Source organism: Lutra lutra, chromosome 14 (assembly GCF_902655055.1).
Source record: "Lutra lutra chromosome 14, mLutLut1.2, whole genome shotgun sequence".
In the NCBI taxonomy this organism is placed as follows: Eukaryota; Metazoa; Chordata; class Mammalia; order Carnivora; family Mustelidae; genus Lutra; species Lutra lutra.
Window position 1 is genome coordinate 82,947,359 of NC_062291.1, and position 25,970 is coordinate 82,973,328.

Below are 25,970 nucleotides of genomic sequence, written 5' to 3' on the forward strand. Positions count from 1 at the left end.
CACCAAACTTTTCTCCCAAATGTGTCAGAATATATTCTAAAGTCATCTGCCATTTCCCCCAAGTAACTTCTTCTGGAGACCTTAGCTACAGAGTAGCTCTGCTTTTCCGGAAGTCCTGGTTTTTACTTGGTAATATCAGATACATTTACCATATTTGGTGCTCTCCAATACCAAAAACCACTTTTTTCAATGGGTTGTTGCAATGTTTTTGAGGGCTCATAGAATATGGAGTTAATCAGAACAAGTAATAACTTGCTACACATTTTTGTTTCTGTATTTATTTATTTACTTATTTATTTATTTTAACCAACTGTACTGAGAAGCTTGAGAAAGTTCTTACCTCCCGGTTGTCTGCTACGATAACCAGCTCTACGTACTTGGTCATCTTGAGGGTTTCTCTTTTATGCTGCCAAAAGCAAACACAGATTTGATTTCCCTTCACACCTCTCTGGGGTTTCCAGAACACTGCCTGTATCTCTGGACCCTAGCACTTTGCCTAAGGAGAGACTATCTTCACCACCGCCACTGGCAGCACCTGCCCTGTTCCCTCTAAAAGTTCATTTCCAACCCCAACGACCTCTGTCAAACCTCCTGCACATGAGTGACTGGTTTCCCTTTCCATATGGGAAATCCTTAAGAAAGGAATCCAGCAAGCCTGCTGAATCACTGATGGCGGGATCAGAACAAGTCAAGATCATTATTCAATGGAACAGGCACATGGCAAACAAGACAAAACCCTCTGGAACAGGAGCCAGCTGACGGCCACTCATTCGGGCGGCACGTGGCACAGAGCAGATCCCTCCAGAAGATGACGGATTCAGTGTCTTCTATGTGTTGCTTTCCCCTTTATGATCGAGTGTTGGGATTTGAAGAAAGTGAAAGAGAATGTATTTTGAGGAGAGACTGCATGACCCTTCTGGGGAAACACTAAATAGTCCCCTTCAGGCAGCTGATTTCTTGTGGCTGATCATGTAAACATCAAGTTAGGAGCAAAGGACGATGGTGGTCTGGAGACTAGGGAACGGCCAAGCGGATAAATGGAACAGAGTCAGGTGAAGAGGTGGTGCTAGGAGTAAAACCAGAAGGAGACAGAAGAGACAGAATAGAAAGAAACAGAGTCAAGAAAAAATAAAAAGACTGAACTATTTGCCATGGGAGCAGAGGGCTGGCGGGAGGGGGAGTGGAACAGTTGGGAGGAATAAGGAAACTGCACATCAAGGGGTACGGATGGAGAAGATGTCGAACTCCCTCTGAACTAAAGGCAGCCTCTGAAGTGGGTTACATTTTAATCAAGTTTCCTCAAAAAAACATTTGCACTCTTCCATGAATTACTGGGAGAATCCCAAAGGCATTTTTAGGAGAAAAAGAGCAATTCATGGAGGGTGGTCTCAAAAAGCAAACATTAAAAACAAAAAACAAAGCCTTCTGTTTCTGCAATAAAATGTGGTTGGAGAAAACGGGGGCTGAGGTGGGCTTGGTCCTCGCCAGCGATGGCCTGGTTTCTGCGTTAACGGCACTGTTTCACGTTTAAAACTCTCATGCTCTAACCACGCTTTCAGACAAAAGCAAAAATGACCGAGGTATGCTTTGAATCAGCTTTCCAGTCACATAATCCTGAGGGACACATCTTTTATAAAACAAATCCCCGTCAGTCCGGGATCTTCTAAACAGAGTTTTACAAGAAAAATGTTTGTATCATAGCAGTGTTCCTGTTCACTGCCCAAACGTGCTGATTCATGAATTTAGGGATCCCTCAAGAAATCTGGAAACCTTATGGAGAAGGGAAAAATAAAGCACCAGGAAAGGTATAATATCTCATACTTTTACAAGGTTATGAGAAAAAAAAAAAGTCAAGCTTAGTGACTACGTGTTGCAAGCGTGCTTCCTGGTGATAACTGTACACTCAGAGAGGAAGAAAAATGAACCCCAGTGGTACCCACTGGTGTCCCCAGAATGAGCCACCTTTGGAAGGGGCGAAGATCTTACCCCTTTTCCTTCTTGAGGTGTGAGAGAAGCTGATGTCTCTGTCTGTCCCCGCCCCACCCGCCGTGCCAACTTCCCGATTACCCCTGAACAGATACAGCTAATCATACAAAAGAACATAGAGCTCTGTGGCAGAAAAAAAAACAATTAATCTCCCCTTGAAAAACCCGCTGAAAGGGGCTTGGTTGTTTAGATGTTTATACCTTTCAGACCACGAAGGGGTGAAATAAATGACCGGGGGATTTTTCCAAGTGGCCTTGGATCATCGTTTAGAAAATACACAATTCCAGATAATGAAAACAAACACATGAACACAATTTTCCTGTCTCTGCAGTTTTCAGAGAAGTCCAAATTTTCTCATGAATTCAGAGAAATGCAAGCTCAGAGAGCAGCCTAACCACATAATAATAAAAATCCATGGGGGAGGGGCCGGCTCATGGCCGCGAACATTCATTCTTCCATCAGCGGCACACAGAGAGGCTTAAATTACCTCCACATGACTTCGACCTATCTGGGCTGTCCGGTTAAAAAAAAAAAAGAAATCATATTTAAAATTTTTGATATGCAGAGCAACATTTGAAACTGGTGGCTTGACTGAATTTTCATTTTTGGGGTTATAAACAAAAGCCCTTCCCCAAACAGATAGGAGCATTAGCGTCTGAAGATGGCCCAGCGGTCTCTGTTCCAAGGCGGAGACCGAGGCCTTCTCTGAGTCTTGCTCAAGAAGGAACCAGTTCCCGGGCCTCTCAAAGTCATCACAGCCAAGTTCCCAGAGACAGACTATCCCCCGACAGGCCGCAGCAGGAACTCTGGCACGGGGGCCTTAACCCAGCCCAACTCAAGTCAGAAAAGCAAGTCGAGATTAGGATTTCAATAAACGCTTATCATGCCTCCTCCCTCATCTGGGCCAGACTCTGTATATCTTTTATGCACCCCACAGATATCTACAATGGCTCTCTCTGCGTGTTTGGCACTAGGTTGGGTGCTGGGGACAGACGGACAGACAAGAAACCCAAGGTCCTGGGCTCATGAGGCTCCCATTCCAGGAGGGGTTAGGAGACAGGGTGACAATAAAAAAAATCAATTAAATAAAGCTTAGTCTGTAGAAGGGGCAACAACAGACATAATCAGCATTGTGCAAGGAGAATAAAGATGGGGGTGTGTGATGAAGGCAACTGCAGCCTGAGGATGAGAGGTCTGTATGTGTGCGGAGAACAGTGTTCAGGTAGATGGAACAGCAGCTGCAGAAGTTCTGAGGCTGGGAGACCTTGGAGTGTTGTGGCAACAGGCAGGATGGCTGCATGGTCTAGAGAGGGAGGGAGGAGTGTAGATGAGCTATGGATGGGGAAACCGTGGTCAGGGCAAGGAGGCTGAAGCATCCTCCAGTGACCTGAGCGCAACGGGGAGCCCCTGCACGGAAGCACGTTGGCTGCTGGGAGAATGGATCATGGGAAGACAGTAGTGGAAGCCAGGAGTGAAGGTGATTGCTGGTGACAGTTTGGGACAGGAACCGTGGAGATCGGCAAACAGATTCCAGCCGGGTGTGATACAACCAGCAACACAAGAACCACAACAATGAAGCCGGAGCCCATGCTTCTGTAGGTGGCCAGATAGCAAATTAAATGAATCCAGTTTGGTTTGACTTTCCTCTGAGTGAAAAAGGGTCTCTGTCGGCTCCCGTGAGGCGGGGTGCCCGGACTCTGAGGCCACTTTGTGAATATTTATGAGCTGATCCCTGGTCCTGCCTGCCAGGTCCTCTCCGCCGTCCTGCCACTGGCTTGTGCAGGGGTCAGGGGGTGGGGGGTGAAGTACACAGATCACACCCACGTGGGATACGCCCCCTGGGGCCCCGCTGATGGGCGAGCTGCACAAGCAACCGGCAAGGGAGACAGTGAGCCGGAGGACGGGCTCCGCCTGACCAACCGAGTGCGAACAGGCACACGGGCAACATACTGAAGTGGGGTCCGCAAAGCCAATGGCAGCAGCAGCTCTGTTACTCATTGATTCAGAGTTTCAGGGGACGTAAGTGTCAACAGGAATCTACACCTGGACAGTTTGGAGGCTCAGCTCATGTGGAGGGAGGCTCGCAGCTCAGGGCCAGAGAGGCCATGGCACTGAGCAAGGTCTGGGAGGGAGCAAGCAGCCAAGGCAGCGCAAGGAGCTGATACGGGCACTCGGGGCAGGTGTGGGAGCGCAGGTGGTCGAGTCCGAGAGGCAGCAGCCGTGCCCGCTAGAAAGACGGAGGCCACGTGGTTCCGGCCCCTTCCTGATGCTCAGCTCTGCTCAGGCTCGGCACGGGCTGTAGACTCCTGTTGCTGCTGCTCCCGCCGCCGTGACTGTCTTCCACCCAACCAACCGGGGAGGCTGTCTAGGGATCCAAAGCCATCACGCAGGCCCATTGCAGAAGGGCCGTGTTCGAGGACACGCGGCAGCTGGAGCGAACCCGGCTTCCTACAGGAAGTATTGCCTTTTCCATTTGACTCATAATTACCCACGCTAATGGAGGGGAACCACAGCGCAGATAATCCCCAAAGAAGGGGTAATTCAAACATAATTTACATTTGCCTTTGGGAGGCATTATGTGATTTTTCTCCCGCAGTGAATTTCCCAAGCCTTCGCCTCTCTCTGGCTCAGGCCAGTGTTAGAATCAGTCTGCCTTCTGGCCCGGCTCCTTGATGGAGGGAAGGAGCGTGGCGAGTCGGAGGGCGGCTGAGTGGGGCCAGGGCACTAGGGAGAGGTGGGGTGGGGGAGACTCCAGGACCCTGCAGAGGCGAGGTCGCATTACAAGACCCTGTGACCGCAGGCGCCCTTCCAGGAGCCACTTGGGTTCTCACTCAAATCGAACGTAGGGCCTTGTAAAAATGACAAATCATAGCTCGAGCCTGTATTATTGCCGGTGCAAACCCCGAGTGCTGATTTATTCCTGCTGCTCTGTGAAAGGAAACGCAAATATCTGCAGAAAAACCTCAGCCTGCAAACCCGTCTTCGCCCTAGTTAACATTTAGCGGGGGCAGAAGATGCTGGCGGAAGGCTGGCACGGCTGCTGCATCGCATGAACAGGAGGAGCCCGCAGCAGTTACATTGATTTTTTTTTTTTTTTTTTTTTTTTTTTTAGTGTAAAATCAACGGCTGGGAGTGAGGCAGGTGAGTGCCTCTTTCATGTTCACGGAGTTGTTGTCCCAAAGCACGTGGTCTCCCATTCCAGTCCCCAAGGAGTCCCCTTATTTAAGAATCATGTTTCATATCGTTTTCGTTATATAGATGTGCTTTGTGTCATATTTTTCTCTTCCACTGAAACAATCACAAGGATTTTTAGAGAAAAATGTTGAGGATGGAGCTGTTGCCTTCCCTTTTCAATTTAAAGGTTCATTTGCACCCTAATGTGCGTTATTAACAAAACAACATTGTTATTCAGGTTTTGCGCTCTCCTCTCTGAGTCGGAGTGACTGGAAATTATGGTGCCAACCACAGTCCTAGACAGCCAGAGGCTTCGTTAAGGAACTAAAATACTGCTGGCAAGCAGACACCGAGCCTTGTACTTCTGCGTGAAATGGCAAACGTATTCGGGTGTCACTTAAACTGTCAAGTTATAAATCTCACAACGTGGGCCCCATACATTCAACAAGGTGATCAAAGACAAGCGCCTTGAAAACAAAATGCAAATGTCCTCCTTGTTTATGACTGGAAGACCTACAGCTTAATCACCTCTTCTCTGAGGTCTGGAATGAAGGCGAGAGTGTTTGAAGAGTAAAATAAACATGACCTGGGACCACAGAGACTGTAGAGACGGGTCTCTGTGATTCCAAGTCTTCAATCTGTCACTCTAAAATGGGTGGGAGGAGGGAGAAAGGCAGGACAAAACTCTCTCAAGCTGCTGTTCATGTGTGGGGGGCGATTTTTTTCAAGCTCTGATCCCTGGGTCTCCACTCCTGAGTATCTGTGTCAAGGTGGGTCACTGTCCCAGATGGGGCCTCTCCCCCTTCTGTGTGATGGGGGAGGAAGGACAAGGAGGCAGCACACACCCGCCATCGGAAGCCTTGTGAGCAAACTAAGAAATAGAGGACAACAGGGTCACACAGGCAGAACACCGGGACAGGAAGAAAGAACGAAACGAAAATGAAGGTTAGGGAAACACAATTCACAGGTGCGAGGGAAATTTTACAAATGAGAAGAAATCATTTAGGATCATGTTTCCTGTTTGAACTCGGAATAAAAATGATGAGGGATGAAGAAAGAGGAATAATCCGTACGCAGTACTGAGTGTTAAGTCAGGAAAGAGGAAATGTACTGTCTTTTAAGTGGAACCTTGAAGAACATGTCTCTAGACCACCCAGTGTTAGCACATTTGACATCGTATCTATGAAATCCTGATGTTTTGTCAACAGAGGAACAGGAAAGCCAGAGACGAAAATCAGGAAATTATTCAGAATTTCCTATCTGGTTGTACTCATTCAAAGTCAGGGCCCCCAGCCAAATGTGGCTACCCTCACTCCTTTTTTAGAGTGTTCTAAGGCTGGGGCACCTGGGTGGCTCAGTGGGCTCAGCCTTCTGCTCAGGTCATGGTCCCAGATCCTGGGATCAGAGCCCCACATAGGCTCCCTGCTCAGCGGGGAGCCTGCTTCTCCCTCTTCCCCTGCCCCTCCCCCCACTCATGCACGTGCTCTCGCTCTTTCACTCACATTCTCTCTCTCAAATAAGTAAAATCTTAAAAAAACAAGAGTGTTCTGCCGCAGCCTGTGGCACCCAAGTAATACTGGACACAAAAGGGTCAGGCAACCATTTGGGGTGGAGATTTCCTGGTAACGCACCAGAGAGTACCAGAGCCCCTGTGTCTCTGTCAGCTTAGCAGGCAGGAAGATCTGTGGCCCGGGCTTCACCAGGCAACGACTCTTCCCCCTTCTGCGGCAGAAGGAGAGAAGTTTGATGAGCAGAGCCAGGAGCAGGTGGCCAGAAAACACAGGAGTGTTTGGACAGTCTCAGGAAGGAAGGAAGGACAGACACGGGCAGCATGGACAGTAAGCAACCCTCCTTAGCCACACCGTGTGGCCAAGATTCCATTCACCTCTGCAGGGGCACGCAGGCCAAGACTGGGGATGTTATGCAAATCATAACAAAGACCCCAGCTGTAAAACAGACTTGCTAATAAAGAAGGCTCCATATTGTCTTTCTCCTCCTGAGGAAGGAAAGCTGCCCAATGGGCAGGTGCAGGTTCATTCTTGTCTTGTTTATCATTGTGGGTGCAGTAGTGGCGTGCAACCTGGGTCTAGGCCCGCAGTAGCTTCTCACTGACCACAATGAATGGTAATTTTGTCGGCCTCTGAGCCAGACTTTATGCAGCACAGGCTGATGAGTCTGAGGCCGCCATTTGCAAAAACAGTGATGGAGGTTTCGGTATTCGGTGATGCTGTGCGCACAAGATATGAACCACTCCAGGCCCCCCCCCCCCCCGCCCACACAACATGCAGACAACGAAACTTCTCCAGCTGTCTTCGCCCTGGAGCCCCCTAGCTAGAGCCCCCACTCCCCAGAAGCATGACCCTGATTCCCCCCTACCCTTCTTGGCCACATCCGGGAGGGTGGTGGGAGCCAGTTCCCTTCAGGGAGCGCAGACGTGCTGTGATGGGACCCGCAGGACCCCCAGGTGCCCTTCAGCTTCTCCACTGGGAAGAGCTTGTGTTTGTTTCTTTCACTTTCCACTGGTTCCAAGATATAGGTGCTATTTTCAAATGTAATAAGTCCCCTGTTGAAGAAGAAATAAGAAAAATATATATAATTTTAAGGATAGTTTCTTGTTTATGGCCAAGGCTCTGTTCATAATGAGAGAAGAAATACAAGGAGAAAAGCCGATTTATTTATATCCTCAGGTTTTAATTGGGAAGGACATTTCTGAACCACATGTTTGCATGGATTCATCTTGCACGTGTTTTGAAAACAAGTCTGGGAAATGTTTTGTCTCAAGTATTTTACGGTAAAGAGTAGACTGTTTAGCCTCTATGTGTTTTTTTTTAAATTTTGATTTATAATTTTTTTCTTCTCAAAGATAGATTTCTGGGGAAAAGAGTTGAGAGATGTTTCATCTGCTTAGAAAGTAACTCTATCTGAATTAGTAGATGGGGAGGGAAATCTTTTTCTTTAAAGGAAAATCCTTGCATGTAAATTATTCAGCCCGATGAACTACGCTTCCTAAATATTTGAAAGGATTCTATATGAGGTTGAGTATAAACTTACACTTATTTATGGGAGCCGTGAATAAAGGAAGCTGTGTAGGTGCACGAAGCATTAGAACTGCTTCTTGAAGGCTGAGCTCTGCCCTCTGCTCTTTGTTAAAGTTGGATCACTTCTCATAGGAACCAAGACTACTGGGAGATGCCGCAGCCCCAAGGCTGGTGAGGCAGCCTTCAGAGTCTGGCAGTCTGGGGGTAAGCTCTAGGTGCGTGACCTTGACCTCTTTGAAGCTCGGTTTCCTTATCTGGAAAATGGGACTATAATACCTATTTCTCAGGGCTGCTATGTCATCCAGTTAAAACTTTTAGCCTTGTGGAGGCCATAGATCAGTGCTTAAATGGTAGTTGTCTTCTTTGTTATTAACAAGGGCACATCCATGGATTAGGCTGCTGTTAACATGTTATTCCAAATACCAAATTCCTGACAATTTCAGGAAGATCTTGTGTTTTGATAACACATCTGCCCACAGACTGGCCATTCATGACTCCATGACGTGAAACAGAGCAGTAGTATGATAAATCCACTTCTGGGAATGAGAATAAGAAAGAAAGAAACCTTTGAAGTAACTTTTAGATTTGGGAATAAAAGTATAAGTTCTTTTAAAAAAACAGACAAATGTGCTGAACATTCCACCTTGTAGAGACAGGCAGTGGTATCAGGCCATGGACCACAATGCATGTCTGACCTTCTGGAGCAGGACAGAGCCTAGGCAGAGTCTGCTTCCCAGAAACGAGCAGCGCTAACCCAGAGGTGTCAGCTTCCTTCAAGTGTTGGGGAACATTGGCCTACATGATGGTTTTTGTTTCTCTCTTTTCCAGAGTGGGACAGTAAAGTTCTTTAACTTAAAAGGCTCTTCTTGATATTGAAAGACAGATTTTCTTTGGAGAAATGGCAATTTGAGTAATAGTAAACTGGCAGTTTTAAGACTTCCCACATAATAATGGAAGCTTCTAGGGACTTCCATTCTTTAGCAAGGCAACCACAATATCTCCACTAGAGAAACGCATCACATTTTCGAGTGAGACTTATTGCACTATAAGCAGACATGTCTAACATAGTAAACCTTAACCTTTTTTGAGACATGAACCCTTTTATACTCTCCCTTGAAAAATACACATGTGTGTATATTGCAATATTTTGCAGATAATGTCTGAAGACTGGGGACTATGGATGAGGTTCAGGGGCTCCAGGTTTAGGGCAGTAGCTCTAATAAATAATTTATATTGCATCAACCCAAGGACTTGAGCCTGCCTTTGTCCTTAAGACATAGCTGAAAAAGTTGGTTGCTCCATCAGCTTTCTTCAGAAAATCTCAGCCTTCTTCCAAAACAGGGACCTTGTGAAATGTTCCTTTGTCATTCAGTATTGCTTATTTCAGTAATTCGCTCATGTTATGCTTATCGTTCCAAGTTTAGCCTGTGTGCTGTGGAAGCAGGCACCGTCTATGTTTACCGAAGGCCCATTTTATTTAGTTGCTTTTAGATTTTAATAGAATGATGGGATTTCAATACTCAAATAGTATGGAAGGAAGAGGTCTGAAGGAGTCAAGTGTGTATTTGGAATACAAATGGTGAGCAAATACTCTCTACTCCATTCATTGTTATTCAGCTGGTTTGCTCTATCAGTCCTATGTAATGAAGTTATAGACAAAGGCAAAGAGAAAGATCTTGCCCGGGATGCCTGTGCCCCAACTCATGTCTTTGTGTGTCTCTAGCAGATCACATGGACATGACTTTGGCCATCACCTCTGTTGGGGTGGCTTGTATCTCTCTTCTTAAAAAGTTCTTTGTGAAATAAAATTTAGATTTCTAAGTTTGGAAGGGGTAACAGGGGATTTTTGTTTATTAAATTTCATTTTAAATAACCTCAATTAAGAAAGAGTACTTAAAAATGATAGGCCAAGGGAATGTGGAAGACAGACACACTTGAAGGGAAAATATGGATTTGCTAAAAAACTGACCTTCCTGCCCTAAAACAAAGATGATACCAACATTTCATTTGATAGTATGTTTTCTCTTTTGCGTTAGCGTTAAGTAAGCTGGACGCTCACAGTAAAACATGTCACTAAGTTGTAATCATGAGAAACAAATTACTGAAAAAGTTTTTCTACTTAATGGAAAATTTTTAGAAATTGTTACTTAGTCATAAAAATGTTCTCATATCTCCTTTTATCTTTCAAGTCATCCAAAGGCCAGATGTTGAGAAACTGGGGTGAAGGCTCTCCCTTCGCTCGGAACAATTGGCAGCCTGTAGGACAACTTAATTAAATAATTGCTTTGGACTGTCGTGGGTATAATTAATCATTTAGCCCTAGAGATTGCTGGAAACAACAGTGGACACAAAATGCAAGGATTCAGGGTTTCTGAGATGTAAAATTTTGATGTTCTCACAGCCCTTGCTGGCCCCAAGCTAGATAAGCGAGTGTAATTTAAGTGGAATGTCAAAGATATTTAGCTGTAAACTTGGATTTGGAAGTATCTCTGAGTATGGAATTTAAACCCAGCAGACTTTGAAGTTGGGGTTCTTTCCCCTTGCCAGAGTGGGGCAGAAAAATGAAGACCGCAGGTACCTTCTCTAGGGGGAGATTAGGAGAACTGGGAGGATTGGGAGGATGCTGGAAGGTACGGGACCGGCCATCATGGCAGGCAGGGGACTGAGTGCAGTTCATGGTGGAAGAAGAGAAAGGGGTGGTTGGGGGTGATGAGGGCCACTCTGATGGTGCTCTGCCCAGGCTGTGCCCCTTGCACTAATCACCTAGTGGATCTGCACAGGGTGGCAGCCCTGGTGATCGTCCCCCTGTCCAAGGCAGGTGGGAGGCTGGAGGCAGAGCTGGGACCTGTGTGCCCCAACCCTTCACCTTTCAGCCGTCCAGCTCTCCTGTCTCCCTCTAGCGCTCTTCTGAGAGGGGTCTGGGGCCCTGCACAAGGATGAGCACAACGGGGGAGGAAAAAGTCAGAGAAATCAGGTAGCCTTCCCTTAAATTTTAAAATCCTGTTATTTTTCCTTCAATAGAAGCTTAGAGGAATCTATTAAAATTTTAAATTGACTTTGTGAGCTTTCAAAGTGAAAACTCAGGAGGCCTGTATTTCCTCGAGATAAGTTTTTGTTTTTCTCAAAATTCAGTTTTTAATCTCCAAAGCAACGGTGCATCAGGCAATAACACGGCTTAATGTGGTTGTTCTTATTACAATTTTTCCTGCTACTCCCAGGCAAGCCGGAGAGTGGCATGGATTTTGACTACCTGTAATAAGGTAATGATTAGAATATATGAATTACCCAGACTAGCTCCATGTTCAAATGCTAATTGAATTTTCTTGCAAAAAAAAGACTTTTGGTCTCAATATCAGGCTGCCAATCATCAGTTGGAAATGTGGTTGGCATGAAATCTAATTTCAGCTCTTTCCTGGGGGAGCTCAGGGGTAAACATCATATCCCACCGCACCTACGCTGGGTACAGCGATGACGGCTGTTAGTAGGGAACACGCAAGCACTGGAGGGCTTACTGCCAACAAGTAATTTCCATGGGTACTACTCATGGATGATCAGGACAAATTTGCATTGTCCCCTACTACGTGGGAAGCCCTGGGCGGGCTCTGGTAGAACCACAAAGACATCTCACCCATGGTTCTTGTTTCAAATGTAATTCATACCCGGGTCTGGGAGGCATATGACAAAAGAGGTAAAATGTTAGACTATTTTATAAAAGATTCTAATAGTAGTTGGGACTGGCACATCAGTAATAAAATAATAATAATAATAGTAATAATAGCAGCTCGGATTTATGAAGGCACCGCCCCCTGAGCCAGGCTCCTTTTTAAAAAGAACAGTTGATCGAGAGATGATTCAATATACCATTAAGTTCACTCTTAAAACAGGCAATTCAGTGATTTTTAGTACATTCGATGAGATGTGCAAACATCACCACTGACTCTAGAACATTTTCATCACCTCCTCAAAAACCATGTCCTTGTTATCAGTCACTCCATGGGCTCTCCTGCCCCATGAGCCCGGCTTCTGAATCCTCTGTTTTCTCTAATAATTACAGCAATCCTTTCAGAGCAGGTACCATAAGCCCCTTTTACGAAGAAGATACCAAGGCTAAGAGCCCGAGGTCACTGTGCTGGGTGAAATTGTGTTGCCCAAAAGGATATGTCTGACTCCCAGCCCTTGAACTTGTGAATGGGACCCTTGGAAACAGAGTCTTTGCAGATGGGGTCTTGTTAAGGATCTCAAGATGAGCTTCTCCTGGGCTGACAGTGGGCCCTAAATTCAATAACATGTGCCCCCTTCGAGAAAAAGGAGAAGACAGAGACATAGTGGGGAGGCCACATGAAGATGGCAGCAGAAACCTGTGACGGGGTGACCAGCCAGAGCAGGCCGGCGGTGGCAAGTAGTCACTAGGAGTCAGGAGCCAGGCATGGGGAGAAGCCTCAGTCCAATGCTGAGGACTCCTTGACCTCAGACTCCTGGCCTCGAGAACGGGGACAATACATTTCTGTGGCTCTCGGCCCCCAAGCATGTGGTGACTTCTTCTGGTGGCTCTAGGACTCTCACACAGTCACGCAGCTGGTCAGCGGCACAGCCAGGACAGCCCGGCTGTGGACCTGGCTCCCGAGCCATTCCCTCCTCCATGGCCACGCTAGGGTGGGCCCTCTCTCCTCCGCACCAAGGACTCATTCTGAGGAGGGCACGGCTGAGTTCTGAATGCAAAGGCTGCCCATGGGCTGGACGGTCAGCTCGGTGCTGACTGAGGGAGCGTCATCCATCGCCTGTGCAAAATGGGGGGCCCTGAGGAGAGTTTTGGAGGATGAGGGAACTGGAGGGTGGGGAGCATGAAGGCCAGGTGAGTGGCCTTGAAGGAGCACGAGCTGAGGAGAAAGTTCAGAGTGCGCAAACACCCCACGCACACGAGGGTGTGGGTGAATGGCTGGTGGGGGCCGTGGAAGGAAGGTGGGACACAGCATTTAGGCTTCCTTCTCTGTCTCCATCCTTCACCTTGGCTTTGGCCTTGGCTGCCCTGCGGCCTCACTGCACACGGTTCCACACCCTCCATGCAGACTAAAGGTGGCTCTTGCTCACACTTCCAACTCCCGGCTGCCGGAGCTCTGCCCTTGCTGTCCCCTCCTTCCTCGGCCTTTCCCCTTCCCCACCCGGGGGGTCTCTACAGATCTGCAGGCTCCTTCTGTGGAACCGGGAGTGCCCGGCCCTCTGGCCTGTGGGATGCAGCTGCTTCCAGGCTAGGGCCATGTTCTGTTCCTCGGGGCTCCCACCCAACGGCCTCGCACCGTTCCTGCCACAGCCCCCCGGCTGGATCGACCTTCCAGGCTGATGCAAGCTTCTGCTCAGCCGACCTTCAGGATAGCCCAGCATCCTGGTCCCTTCCGTGGGTCTCTGGTTCTGTGCACACCCATGTCACGGCTCTCGCTCCATGGTGCCCACACGGCCTCCGGCTGCTTTCCACACCCATGGAGGGTCTTCCTCATTCGCAGTGGTTTTCCCGGCCCAGCACTAGGACTGGCATGACCGGCGGGGGATCGGGACACAAGAAGCCGGCCCACGAGCGGTTGCACACGCGTGTGAGCGGGAACGACGGCACACGTGTGTGAGGGAGTGAGAGGCTCTGATCGCAGGCTGCAGGGAGCCCCGTGGCTCCGTGTGCGGGGGCAGTGGCAGGACTTCTGTTATGATCAGGCAGTGTTTCTGAAACACAACATTCTGGAATGCGCAAGATGGCTGTGAAGGGAAGGGTGGAGGCAGGAAGCACGGGTGGGAGGCAGTTAAACAGTCTCGGAGCAAGGGTTGTTCTGGGGGGGCGACGCGGAAGTCTGAAGGGGCTGGAGCACCAGAGGGGTCGTCAAAGGTCACCACGGGCCAAGCTTCGGACCCAGAGATGGGCTGGAACTTCTGTGGAAAAGAGGTAGGAGGGGAGCCCATCTGGGGACTGAGGAGTTTAGATTTGGACACCTTGGCATTTTGAGGGAGAGTGGGGCAGGGGAGCGCTGACACTTGACCTTGGATGACCTTCAGGATGGACACCAGGGCAGACCTGCAGACAGCGTAGATGAGTTTGATCCCAGCACTGGCTCCCACCGATGTTCCCATAGGACCATGGAATGCACGTCTCCTCCTCCAGAGGAGGAGGCCAGGACAAGGAGAAGCTGGGCCAGAGGTGGCAGGTGGGGCCAGAGGGCTGGAGGGCAGGTAGCGTAGGCCAAGTCCTAGCCTAGAAGCTGAGGCAGCAGAGGGTCTCAGTGCAGAGCTCAAGGTTGAATTGACTTTACCTCCTCTCTAGCCAATTTCTTCCTTAATATGACCTTAGAGATGTTCTAAAAATTTGGACTGGCCAAGGAACGCCTGGGTGCCTGTCGGTGAAGCTTCTGACTCTTGACTTCGGCTCCCGTCACGATCTCAGGATCATGAGGTCGAGCCCCACATCTGGCTTTGCCCTCAGCGCAGAGTCTACTTGTCTCTGCCCCTCAGCTCCTTCCCCCGTTCTCTCTCTCTCTCTCAAATAAATGAATTAATTTAAAAAAAATTTGGACTGGTGAAGATTGTCACTGACCACTTAATGGCTTGAGGAGAGCATGTTTTCTCCACCGAGGTTGCCTGAACACCTATAACTTTCCAGGTTCTAGGCTGAGCCCAGTGCCCCGCCTGCCTTGAACTCACGGTCTGGCAGACAGGAAAGGGAATGCAAGGTCAGCTCTGTGCGCCTGACTTTCTGGCCCATTAGGCCACTTGGTGGCAGGCCATTTAGGTTGAGCTGTGAGATCTGATAAGAAACCACACCCATCCAGGTGAGAGACCTGGAGTGAAGGCGGGAGGGGCCGGGAAGGCGGTGAGCCATGGCACTGGATGTGGGGACCTGTGAGAAGCCCGCGGCTCAGTTTCCAGCCCGCCTTGCTCCCTCCGTCTGCTCTTCCTCCTAGATCTTTCCTCCTCTTACTTTATCAGCGGAGATTTCTGGGTGATTTTTTTCAAGTGGGTCAATTCAACTTGTCTGTTAAATTGTAAATAATAAAATAATAATACAGTATAAAAGCAGAACTTTTTTTTTTCTTTTACAATGGTTGCCTTTCCCTTAACTTGCAAATGACTACTTTCATTATAATGGTTATTTCTGACTCCATGGACCATAACACTGGTTAGTTCTACCTTTGAAAAATAAATTGATTGACTATTTTTCAGTACTATGGGACAAGAGGTATTCCTGCATTCTGTGCTATATTTGATTTCATCATATAAAATTTGGTGCAGCAAACTTTTTTTATTATACAGTTTAAAGGAACATAGTAATGTATGTCCATACTGGGGTAACAAAGAGACTTACATCTGAATATTAGAATGCAACTGAATTTCTGAAAACATTTTGTGCTGTCTCTCACATGGAAGGCAAGTGCTGAGAGCTCCAGGCACTACAAGCAACGTATCAGAAACGTTCCCCATCGTGAAGGTCCTTACAACACAGTATGTGAGCATACAGCAAGGTATACCAGTCAGCTACCAACGGAGCGAGGAAGGATGGGAGCCTTAACGCAGGGATGTGAAGAGATGTTTATAAATCACCTGCTCCGTGGCAGGAAAGGGCTGCCTGTGACGGTGCAGACGATGCAGGGTTGATCTGCATGGGGAGAATCTTTGGGAGGGAGGGACGGGGCTGTACGCAGGAGACGTCATTTGATTTGTTCAAGCTTTTAAAGCCAAATGGAAGGCAGAGAGAGAAGCATGTCCCAGGCAGAAGGGCAGCAGGGACAAAGACGGGGAGATGCATGAGGAATGCTCTGGAAACAGCTAGAAAACAGTGGAATGGGGGGGGGAGAGGTTCTTTGCGGTAGAGCCGTGCCTTCCCGTGGCTCTGGTGAGCGTCACAGGAGAACACCCAGAGTTGCATAAATGCAGGAGATGCCTCTTTCTTGAGACAGAATCTGTGCCTTGGAACAGCGTCGCATGGTGTGGGGACCAGCCCGCCGATGGCGGAGCCTCAGTCAGGAGCTCTCGCCATGGTGGTAGTAACACCGCCCTTACCCTCAGGAAAGCAGAAACCGTAAGGAGGAAGGTCTGGCCCCCACCATGTGTCACCACTACCCCAGGGGACATGTGTGTGTGCACGTGTGTGTACATGCATCCGAGAGAGTGTTAGTATGCGTGTGTAGGTCCACAAGTGTGAGTATGCCAGCCACAGGACGACGGTGAATGACAGTGTAAGCGTGCCTGCACACGAGGACAAAGTGCAGGCATGAGGTGTGAGTGTGAGTGCATGCACACTTTGTGCTCAAGCAGCTTCAACCCCATTTAAGAATGAAATCAGTGTTACAACCCGTCCTAGTTTACAACCCAAGATACCAGTGTCCTCATCTATGGAGGGAATGGTGGGCTTCAGTCTGTTAAACCACCGAATTTCCTTCAGAAATTCTGCCTCCTTTGAACCACCGAGCCTGCCGGGAATGGGAGAACACGTGGCTTATCCCAGAAGTGGGAGATTCCAAGACCCCTTGGGCCAGACACCAGCAGGAGCTGAGAGGGTGAGGCAAGAGAATGAGAAACAATGGGGAGAGACAGCGTCTTCCCTCAAGGAACTCCTCATGCTCCAGCCAGAGCCGGATGGGGAGGAGAAGGTGGCATTTGTGAATAAAATCAGGACATGGGGACACGCTGTTCTGATGCTGCAGCAGGAGCGTGCCAGGGCCACACGTCTGTCCTATGACAGAACCAGGGTGGCACCTCTAGGGAGGGAGCAGACTTCTGTCCCCAGCTGGGTCCCTGTGCAGTGCGCTGTGGGGGAGTCCCTGATGCCCGCGGGGATGCTTGGGTTAGGGGCTTACGGGTAAGGGGCATGAGGCAGGAAGCAGGGACAGCAAATGAGAGTCCAGAATGTCAAAGCAGAACCATGCATCTTTGCACTGGAACCGTGCTGATGAGGACTGAGCATTTTGGGGACACATAGGCTAATGAGGACTGAGCATTCCGGGGAGATGTGTGAAATAGCAGAAACTTAACTTACACCTGAACTTTGCCTTTGACCTGGAGTCCTTTCAAAGTAAGAACAGACTCGACGGCTGCATTCATTTTTATGACCCATTTTCCACATTGCACTCCATCATCCCCTCTAGTAAAGAGCTGTTCCCTCTTTAATCCTGCTTTCTGCTGGGACCTTTATGCCTTTCTCTCTCATCTTCCCCCCCTCAAGCTTCAAATGAAGAAGGCGGACTTGCTTGCTTCCTTCCTCTCTCGTTTCTTCCAGGGCCGAGTTTTTCCTAGCTGCCCACGTGTGAACCAGCCTTTCTGAAGCCGTGCAGGACGTTCCTTCCCTGCTCTTTCTCTGCAAAGCTGTAATCTGACGGGCTCTAATGAATGTGTCCCCTAGGACATTTGGGTTTCCCCCTACATTCCTAGATCTGAGTATGCTTTTGGGTCACACCATACTGAACAGAATTTTTAATGCCTATTTATTCTTTTCTAAATCTGCCGGGCTGGTGCCATGAGGGCTGACTCTCCCCTTTATCTCCAGGCTCAATCGATTCTTCTTCCGGTGGATATTTGGTCCAGCAGAGCTTTTTCTCTGGTCTGATTCTCTGCTTGCAAGGTCATAAGGTTGACTCCTTAACTCCAGAATTTCTCCATGGATGCACAGTCTGCTGCTTTTGTCACAACAGCACAAAGAGCTGGTAAGTCCGAATTCTCAGGAGCGCCACCCTCCTCGGGATCTCCCATCATCGTCCCCACCCATCTTGATGGTGGACACCAGACGACATGCAGCACGTGCTCTTCTGACTTTTCCTGAAACCCCAGCCATGAGTAACTTCACAGCATTCCTCTCTGCCCGATTATGGTCTGTGCGACGTACCCTGGACGGAACATCGTCCAGGTGCTGGAGACGAGAGGTAGAGGCTGAGAAGCAGATGCTCCTCAAACCGGACAGAGAGGCTGGCCTCTCCGTGTGGGAGGACAGGTACCTGCGCCTTTGGTGGGCAGCCCTGGTGGAAGGGTGGGTGTTGTGACCGAGGGACATGGCCAAGCACAGAAGGCAGGTTTATCCTATTCGAATATTACTCCGGGAATACGCTATCCAATTGTTCCTCTTCGTTTTCTATTTTTTAAAGATTTATTTATTCGTTTGAGAGAAAGGAGAGCACAAGCAGGAGGGGCAGAGGAAGAGGGAGAGAGAATCTCAAGCAGACGGCAGCTGAGCTCAGAGCCTGACACGGGGCTTGATCCCATGACCCTGGGATTATGACCTGAGCCAAAACCAAGAGTCAGATGCTTAACTGACTGAGCCACCCAGGTGCCCCCTTCCTCTTCATTTTTTAAAACTAATTAATTAATGTCACTGGTTTGTAAATGGAATACCTTGGAGAGACCCCTTTGTCTTTACCTATCAAGAGTTTGAAATGCCTATGAAAAACACTTGAAAATTACCAGACCCATCCCGATGCCTCTGTTAATGCCTGTTCTCAGTTTCGATGGTCTAAAACTTCTTCACAGATGTGTAGAAGCCATTGTTGGAAGAGGCCTGTTTGTTGCTTACTGTCTTGGCCCTCATTTGCCCTTTCTCTGGCAAAAGCCTCCTGGTTTTCCTTGGAGAACTCACTCTCCCCACTTCCCATCCTTGGGGTTGGGTGTCGTTCACCCCCAGCCTGACCCAGGGAGTTAAACCAGAGCATCACACCCACCACTGGCCACTGTGATTGTTTCAGGGATGGACCAATGACCCAGTCAGGGCCAATCAGAGGTATTTTAGGGGAACTCTGCTGAACTTGAAAGAGGGGTCCTCATACTTCTACTTGGTCTCTGAGGATGTAAGCCTAGGGCTGCCTGCAACCCCCACTGTGATCACACACACACACACACACACACACACACACACACACACAAAGCCATATACAAAAATAAAACCAACACAGAAGAAAGTGGAGGCCAGAGTGGAGAGAGAATGGACTCTGACAGCATTAGTTAGACCCTGTATCCAGCCATGCCTGAAGCCACCTCTGGTCTTTTAAGTAGGAGGAGTCTACCTTCAAGTTTTGTTTGTTTTTTTTTGCCAGTTCGGATTAGCTTTTCTGTTCTTACACACTTTGACATTTATGTTAACTTGAAGGCTGGAAATACCCAGCCCTCAATAAATGGCCTTTGAACAAACAGGTCCATCTTTTAGGCTCTGAAGAGGAGTAACAGTAAAGTGTGGACTTGTGGATTTTCCTTTTCCAGGTATGTATTAGAAACTCTCTACTTTGAAGCATGTTGGATACCACACAGGGTAGGGTGACTGTGATTTCCATGTGTGATTTTTGCCACCATGGTCTTGTGGGTGTCCGCCATGTTTCCCCTAGGAGGAGTACCGCTCTGCATGAATTAGCGCAGAAGTACTGCATGAACACACCTCCCGAGTGGGCCAGCCACAGAATCAAAGAACACGAGACAGTCTCAAGAGTCTGATGGTTCTTCCTTTGGCGGCTTGCTCCAAGTCAGGCACAGGACTGGCTTTCCTATAGGTCACAGGATTAATTTTCAAAACCACCACTTTAGCTGGAGACTTCATTCTATTTTAACACAAGGAAACTGGGGCTCAGAGAGGTCTGGCGACTTGTTCACTGTCACACAGCTTGTTCACTGCTAGGGCTGTTGTGGTCTAGGGTGCAAACATCTACTGTTGGCTCCAGATCATCCATCTTGAACTGGTCACACCCCTCCGTCCCAGATGCAATCAGGTCTGACCCCATCCTGTCCTTCATCTCTGTTCGCTTCTGTCTCCCCAAGGAGCCTGAGCTCTGGCTTTTCCATCAAGATGGGGCCTTGTCTCCACACAGCCCTTTAATCCTCTGACCCCATTCTCACTCCTCCCTTGGCCCCTCTCACCTTCCCACTGTGCCCCTGGGACTCATGTCCATCCTCAGACTCCCCTCCCCCTGCCCTTTCGTCCTCCCTGCAGCTGGAGCCTGGCTGACCCTGCTGCCTCCAGCCCCCTGACAGCCTTTTGAAAAGACAAAGACTCTTTCCAAGTTCTTCCCTCGTGCACCTCAGTCCACGGGGAGCTGATGTCCTCTCTGTGCATATCGTCACTTGCAAACAGTGTCCTCCTCCACCTCCTCCTCCACCGAGCACCCAGCACGCCTGCTGGGCCTGCACATGTCTGGGAGGCCCTGCCCCTTGAGGGGCTTTCCCACGGCTTCCTCAGTAACCCCTCACTCAGCGGCAGGAGCTTGGCCCCTTCGTGTATTTGTGCCCCTCACTACCCTGGCGGAGTGAGTTTCAGACACAGAGCACTTGCAGTGGAGAAAGCAACGGTCAGAAGCTTATGCAGGTGTCAGGGGCACCAGAATCTCTAAACCCTTGAAGAAGTTTCTGGACTCTTGCTTGTCCGCAAGTGCCCCCTCTGCCCAGGCTCCGGTAACCCGTCAGGATTCTTGGGAAGGTGTCTCGCTGAGCTCTGCGCCTCCGCCTGCTCCCCGTACCATCCAATTTCAGCCCAGCAGCCAGAGTGACCTTGTCAATGTCAAGTGAGACCTCAGCGCAAAGTTCCCGTGACCCTGTCATAGAGAAGGGAGAGGCCAAGGCCCTTCTCCTTCTCCTTGACCTCAGCTTCCCCTGCCTCCTCTGCCTGCTCTATCGCAGCCACACTGGCCACCTTGCTGCTCTGCCAACCCCGGGCATTTTCCTGTGTCAGGGACTTAGCACATGCTCTTCCCTCTGCCAGGAATGTGCCTCCTGCAGACATCTGCACGGCTTGCCCCACCTCCTTCAGTGTGGCACTGAGGAAGTGCTCAAGGAATGTTTGCCGAAGGAACCATTAGCAATAGGAGAGCAGCAAATCCATCAGCAACAAGATCACTCTGCTCACAGACCAGATTAGCAGACGTTTCAAAGTTCAATAGTGCCCTATAAATGGGATATCGAAATGTTTCATGAGAGCAACAGTGTGCAGAAACACGTGTGCGTACACACTCAAGGGAGGGAACCAAACAGAGATTTGAGTCTCTGTCTCCTGACTTGCAGAGACAGAAGAATCAGGGTAGAGTAAAGAGTATGATGTGACTCTATTTTTGTAAAAATAGAGAAACACACATGCATGGGGCTTTGCCCAGGCCTGGTGCCCAGGACGAGGAGGCAAGCTGGGAGGGGTATCCCCACGCTGCTGCCATGTTCCACCTGAGAGGAGTGGAAGGAGCGTGAACAGGGAAAGGTTAGCTTTTTGTACATTTTGCTGGATTCCAGTTGTAAACACTGAAAATAAACCAGATGTCTGGGATTGGGGAGGATGTGAGGAGGGAGACTCTCAGCTCGGACGGCCAGCGCGGGCACTGGGACAGCACTTGGAAGAAGAAGGTGGCAGAACTGTTGCTGGTAAAAGGTTGGGGCGTCCACACAGCACCTGCTCTTCCCGCCGCCCGTTTCCCCGGGCCCTGTGCACCGAGGCACAGACCCCCTGAGACCTCCTGAGGACCCCGCGCGGCCAGCACAGTCTGTAATTGAGCGAGGCTGGAAACCACCTAAAGGGGCACCATGGAGGGTGGGAAGAGACAAGACGTGGCGGATTCAAGCACGTCTGTCAAAGGAAGGAGCCGGCCCACGAGAGCCGAAGAGGAAGGATGTCAAGACAACGCTGGGGACAAAAGCAGATTGCGGAGCGAGACAGGATGTCCTCTCCTGACACCTGTACATTGTGCAGGCGACCGGGGCGCGAGGCGCGGCGGCAGCCGGGAAGGAGGCACGTCCCCCGGGGGCAGGGACGGGACGGGCCGGAGAGGCCGGTGCGGTGGGAGGAGCTGGCTCTGGGGGGCACGGCTGAGGGACGGCTCTGCTCCGGGCCCCCGACACGCAAGTGAAGACAGAGGGGCCCACAGAAGGGAAACGAGCGCGAGAAGCGGGGCCGAGGGTCTGACAGAAGAGCCTTGTCCCCCGGGGCGCCGGCCCCACACAGGGAGGGGCTCCGGCAGCCGCGCTCCGGGGCCACGTGCCCCTGGGGAGTGACCCACGGAGCCCGGGCGCCCGGGAGGTGCGGGCCACGGGGATTCGTTATTAACTGACGCGGGTTCAACGCCTGCCGCGTGTCAGCGTGAATCTGAGAGTCCGTTTCCTGTCAGCGTTCGGTGAGCGTCCGGCTTCGTCCACAGCTGTTCACACCCTGAGGAGGCCGGGCAGCCGTCACTCCCCTCACACTCGCAGGACTTGACTGACCTGTGTGTGTGTGTGTGTGCGTGCTATGTCACTTCTGGTATATTGTGTGTGTGTGGTATTTGGGCTATGGACGTTGTGTGTGTGAGATGTGTGGTATAGTATGTGTGTGTGTGATATGTCATGTGTGGTACATTGTGTGTGTGTCACGTCTGGTGTATTCTGTACGTTGTATGTGGTATGTCACTCGTGGTTTATTGTGTCTGTGGTGTTTGTGCTGTGTATGTTGTAGTGTGTGTGTGATGCACGGTACATTGTGTGTTGTGCGTGGCATGTCACATGGAGTATATTGTGTGTGTGGTGCGTGTGCTGTTTGTGCTGTGCATGCTGTAGCGTGTGTGTGATGTCTGTGTGTGGTAGCGTGTGTGGCACACTGTGTCAGTGTGTGGTGCCGTGTATCGTGAGTGTACAGTGTCCCACGTGGGACTCTCAGAGACGCGGCGTTCCCGGGACCCAGAGGGCGGCCCGGTCTCACTCAAGCTGGCGCACCCTCCCAGGCCCTCGTCCCTCTCCTCACGGAGCCTGGGGGGCCCAAGCGAAGCGGGACTCGGGGGATGCAGGCGGCTGGTTCACAAACCCAGTGAATGGATCCAGCAAAAAGGCTGAGGCGGCTCGTGGGGGGCACGGGAGAGCCAGCTGGTGGCCAACGAGTGTGATCTGGAAGGACGAGCCGCGGGGGTTGGCTCGTCCAGCCACGGAAGGGAGCTGTTTCCTGACACGTGCGCAGCCTCGTAGCAAAAGCCCCTACAACCCACGCCCGGATTCAACTCTCCTCGCTCTCTGCTCGGCTGGGTGCTCTGTTTCGCCTCCTGGGAGGGGAGGCCTCTGCAGGTCTCCTGAGCGACAACCTGAATGCTAGGACCCGAGCTCCTACTTTTAACACCAGGATTATTAAGCACAAGAACCACATAAGCGAAAGATCGTCACAAAATCCTCGGATGTAGAAACTCAGCCCCATCCCTGGCTCTCAACCCACCAGGCCTGAGAACCTTCTAGAAAGGGCTGCTGGGGCAGAAAAGCTAAGAACCCCGGGCACGCTGTGCTCCTTCGAGGTGTCCGGCGGGGCTTCTCTGTCTCACCGGGGGGAGGCTCAGGCCCCACCATTTACTCTTGATCCTTGAGAGCGAATGGGGGGAAGAAGGAGGTGGCAGTCATGCTCGGGTCCGGAGCCGGCCGCGTCAGGGTCACTTACCTGAGGCCAGAGCAAGTGCTGAAGCTGGCGGTGGAACCAGAGTGTCCTTGCACATGTCCGTGGTAGTAGCAGTGACCCTATAAAGAGGAGAAAGTCGGTTCAGTCACATAGCTTCTTGCCTGCTCACAATAAGCCAACCGCCTCCGATCCGCTTCTTCTGCTTTCAGCTACGGGATTCCCTCTTGGCATAAAATATTGAACCGGTGGTCTTAATATTTAATGCCAAGTCCGGTGTGACCTGGCCCGGACCTCCGGCAGGAAGGTCTGATTTACTTAGAGATGATCAATACGGTGTTAAGAAGCATCCCGGTCCCACTCTTGTCTCTCTGACACCCTTCAGGAAAGCTCTGATGCTGAGGGTTTCCCCAAACCCAGCAGCAGAACAGACCCCGTGGACGTCACCACCTTACCCTCCCGCAAGCTGTCTTTTGTAACGAGATGTGACCCGCGTGGCGTGTTTAAGCACATTGTGAAATGGAACAGAATGAGGCCTAATTCAATGGCTTCTGGAAACAGAACAGCAGATGAGACGGCAGCTGGAGGGGACCGCCCTGAATTGCCCAGTCAGGAGCTCACGATCTCTCTTAGCATGAAAAGAAAAATAGGAAGGTCTTCTCGGTCTATGACAGAAGTCCCCGCGTGATGCCTGCAGAATTCCATTTCTTGAATAAGGTCACCGTGTGCAACAAGAAACCATGGCACAGACCTTCCCTTCCCGAGACAGAGATCTGTCCAGAATCCACGTAACAGAGTTAAGGGGTAGCCCCCACGAAGCGGCTGACAGGCAAGAAATACTAAGCGGGTTCCACTCGCCTCATTCGTGGCCTCTGCATGCCAGCCACGTGGTCCGGCAGCAGAGGTGGCATGGAAGGAACAGGGCCAGTGGCATCAAGCTTCAGCCCATCCCTGCCGTGTCCCCCACAGCACATGGCCCCTTTACTCACTCGGTGCCGGTGAATTCACTTTTCCCGGGGCAGAGCTTGGTGCCCAGCTGTTCTGCTCAACAAAAATAAGATCCCAAGACCACTCTGACTTTGCTAAGAAGGAGGACTGGCTTGGGACACCTGGCTGGCTCAGTTGGCTCAGTGTCTACCTTTGGCCCAGATCATGATCCCAGAGTCCTGGGATTGAGTCCCGAGTCAGGCTCCTTGCTCAGTGGAGAGCCAGGTTCTCCCCCCTGCCTGCCGCTCCCCCGGTTTGTGTGCTCTCTCTCTCTCTCTGACAAATAAATAATCTAAAAAAAAAAAAAAAAAGAAAGAGGACAGGATGGGATTGAATGGCCAGTGACATCCAATAACCCCCAATAAAGGGGTCAAGTTTATCTGTCCCTCAGTAGAGGACAGACTTCTGGGACCACCTGAAAGGCAACTCAAGGAGGGAGAGGAGAGTGCTGGACACTGGTTATTTTGACTTTTCTTAGCAATTCTAGAAGTTATTCAAAAATTCAGGGTATACCTACTATGTGAGAAGTGATTTTTTTTAATTTACTTATGGTATCTTTGGTTGTACAGTTTCCCATTCTTATAAAGTCAAATTTTCCATCTTTCTCTTTATGAATGTCATGCACCGCTCAGGGTGGCTTTCCTCAAGGTTACGTGGATGTCCTTTATTTTCTTCTATTTCCATAGTCTTACACTTAGCTCTTTAATCTACCTGGAACTTATTCTTTGAGGGGTGAGGTTAGAATCCGTCCACCGCAAACTGAGACCTGGTTGTTCTCTGCCACCATATTCCCTTTCCTGGTGATCGGGGGTGCTACGTGTCACCTACAGGGTGCTCACGGCTCTGCTGTTCTCCTCCATGAGGTATCCCACGTGAAACCAACCTCCATTTGTCCATCTCCGTGCCAAGAGCACCGCACTGTTTAGTTTCTCTTGTTCCATCCCACATTTGGATGGCAGACAGAACAGGTTCTCAGTTTTGACTAAGATTAAATTCACAGACCACAGGATTCACCTTTTAAAAGCATGCACTTGGCAGGTTCAGAATGTTGTACAGCTGTCACCACTGTCTAATTGCAAAACATTCTCATCACTCCGAAGAGAAACCTCGTCCCCAGGAACCCTCACTTCCCCGGACCCACCCGTCCTGCCTCAGCCCCTGGCAACGGCTCGGCTACTTCCTGTCTCTAGGGATTTGCCTGTTCATTCATTTTGTGGCAGTGGACTCATACAAAACGTGGCCCTTCATGTCTGGCTGCTTTCAGCATAATGCTTACAAGGCTCATTCAGGTTTTAGATGGGTCATTCCTTTCTATTGCAGAATAAATAATACACGGCCTGGAAATGCCAAATTTTGTTTATCCATTCATCAGTCGAGGGGAACTTGGGTTGTCTCCACTTTCTAGCAACTGTGAATAGTGCTGCCATGAACAACCGTATGCAACTCCCTGCAGTTTTGGT

The 25,970-nt window shown here is 50.0% G+C and overlaps 1 protein-coding gene across 1 annotated transcript in view; it reads right to left on the minus strand.

Annotated features, from left to right (window-relative positions):
* The window catches only part of ADAM12 (ADAM metallopeptidase domain 12), a 354,460-nt gene that overhangs the window by 84,296 nt on the left and 244,194 nt on the right, over nt 1-25,970 (minus strand). Inside the window, exons 5-7 of the mRNA XM_047702993.1 lie at nt 23,569-23,645; nt 7,537-7,723; nt 341-406 (exon numbers count right to left, since the gene is read on the minus strand). Of these exons, the coding sequence (XP_047558949.1) occupies nt 341-406; nt 7,537-7,723; nt 23,569-23,645 (330 nt within the window). The remainder of the gene's footprint in view (nt 1-340; nt 407-7,536; nt 7,724-23,568; nt 23,646-25,970) is intronic.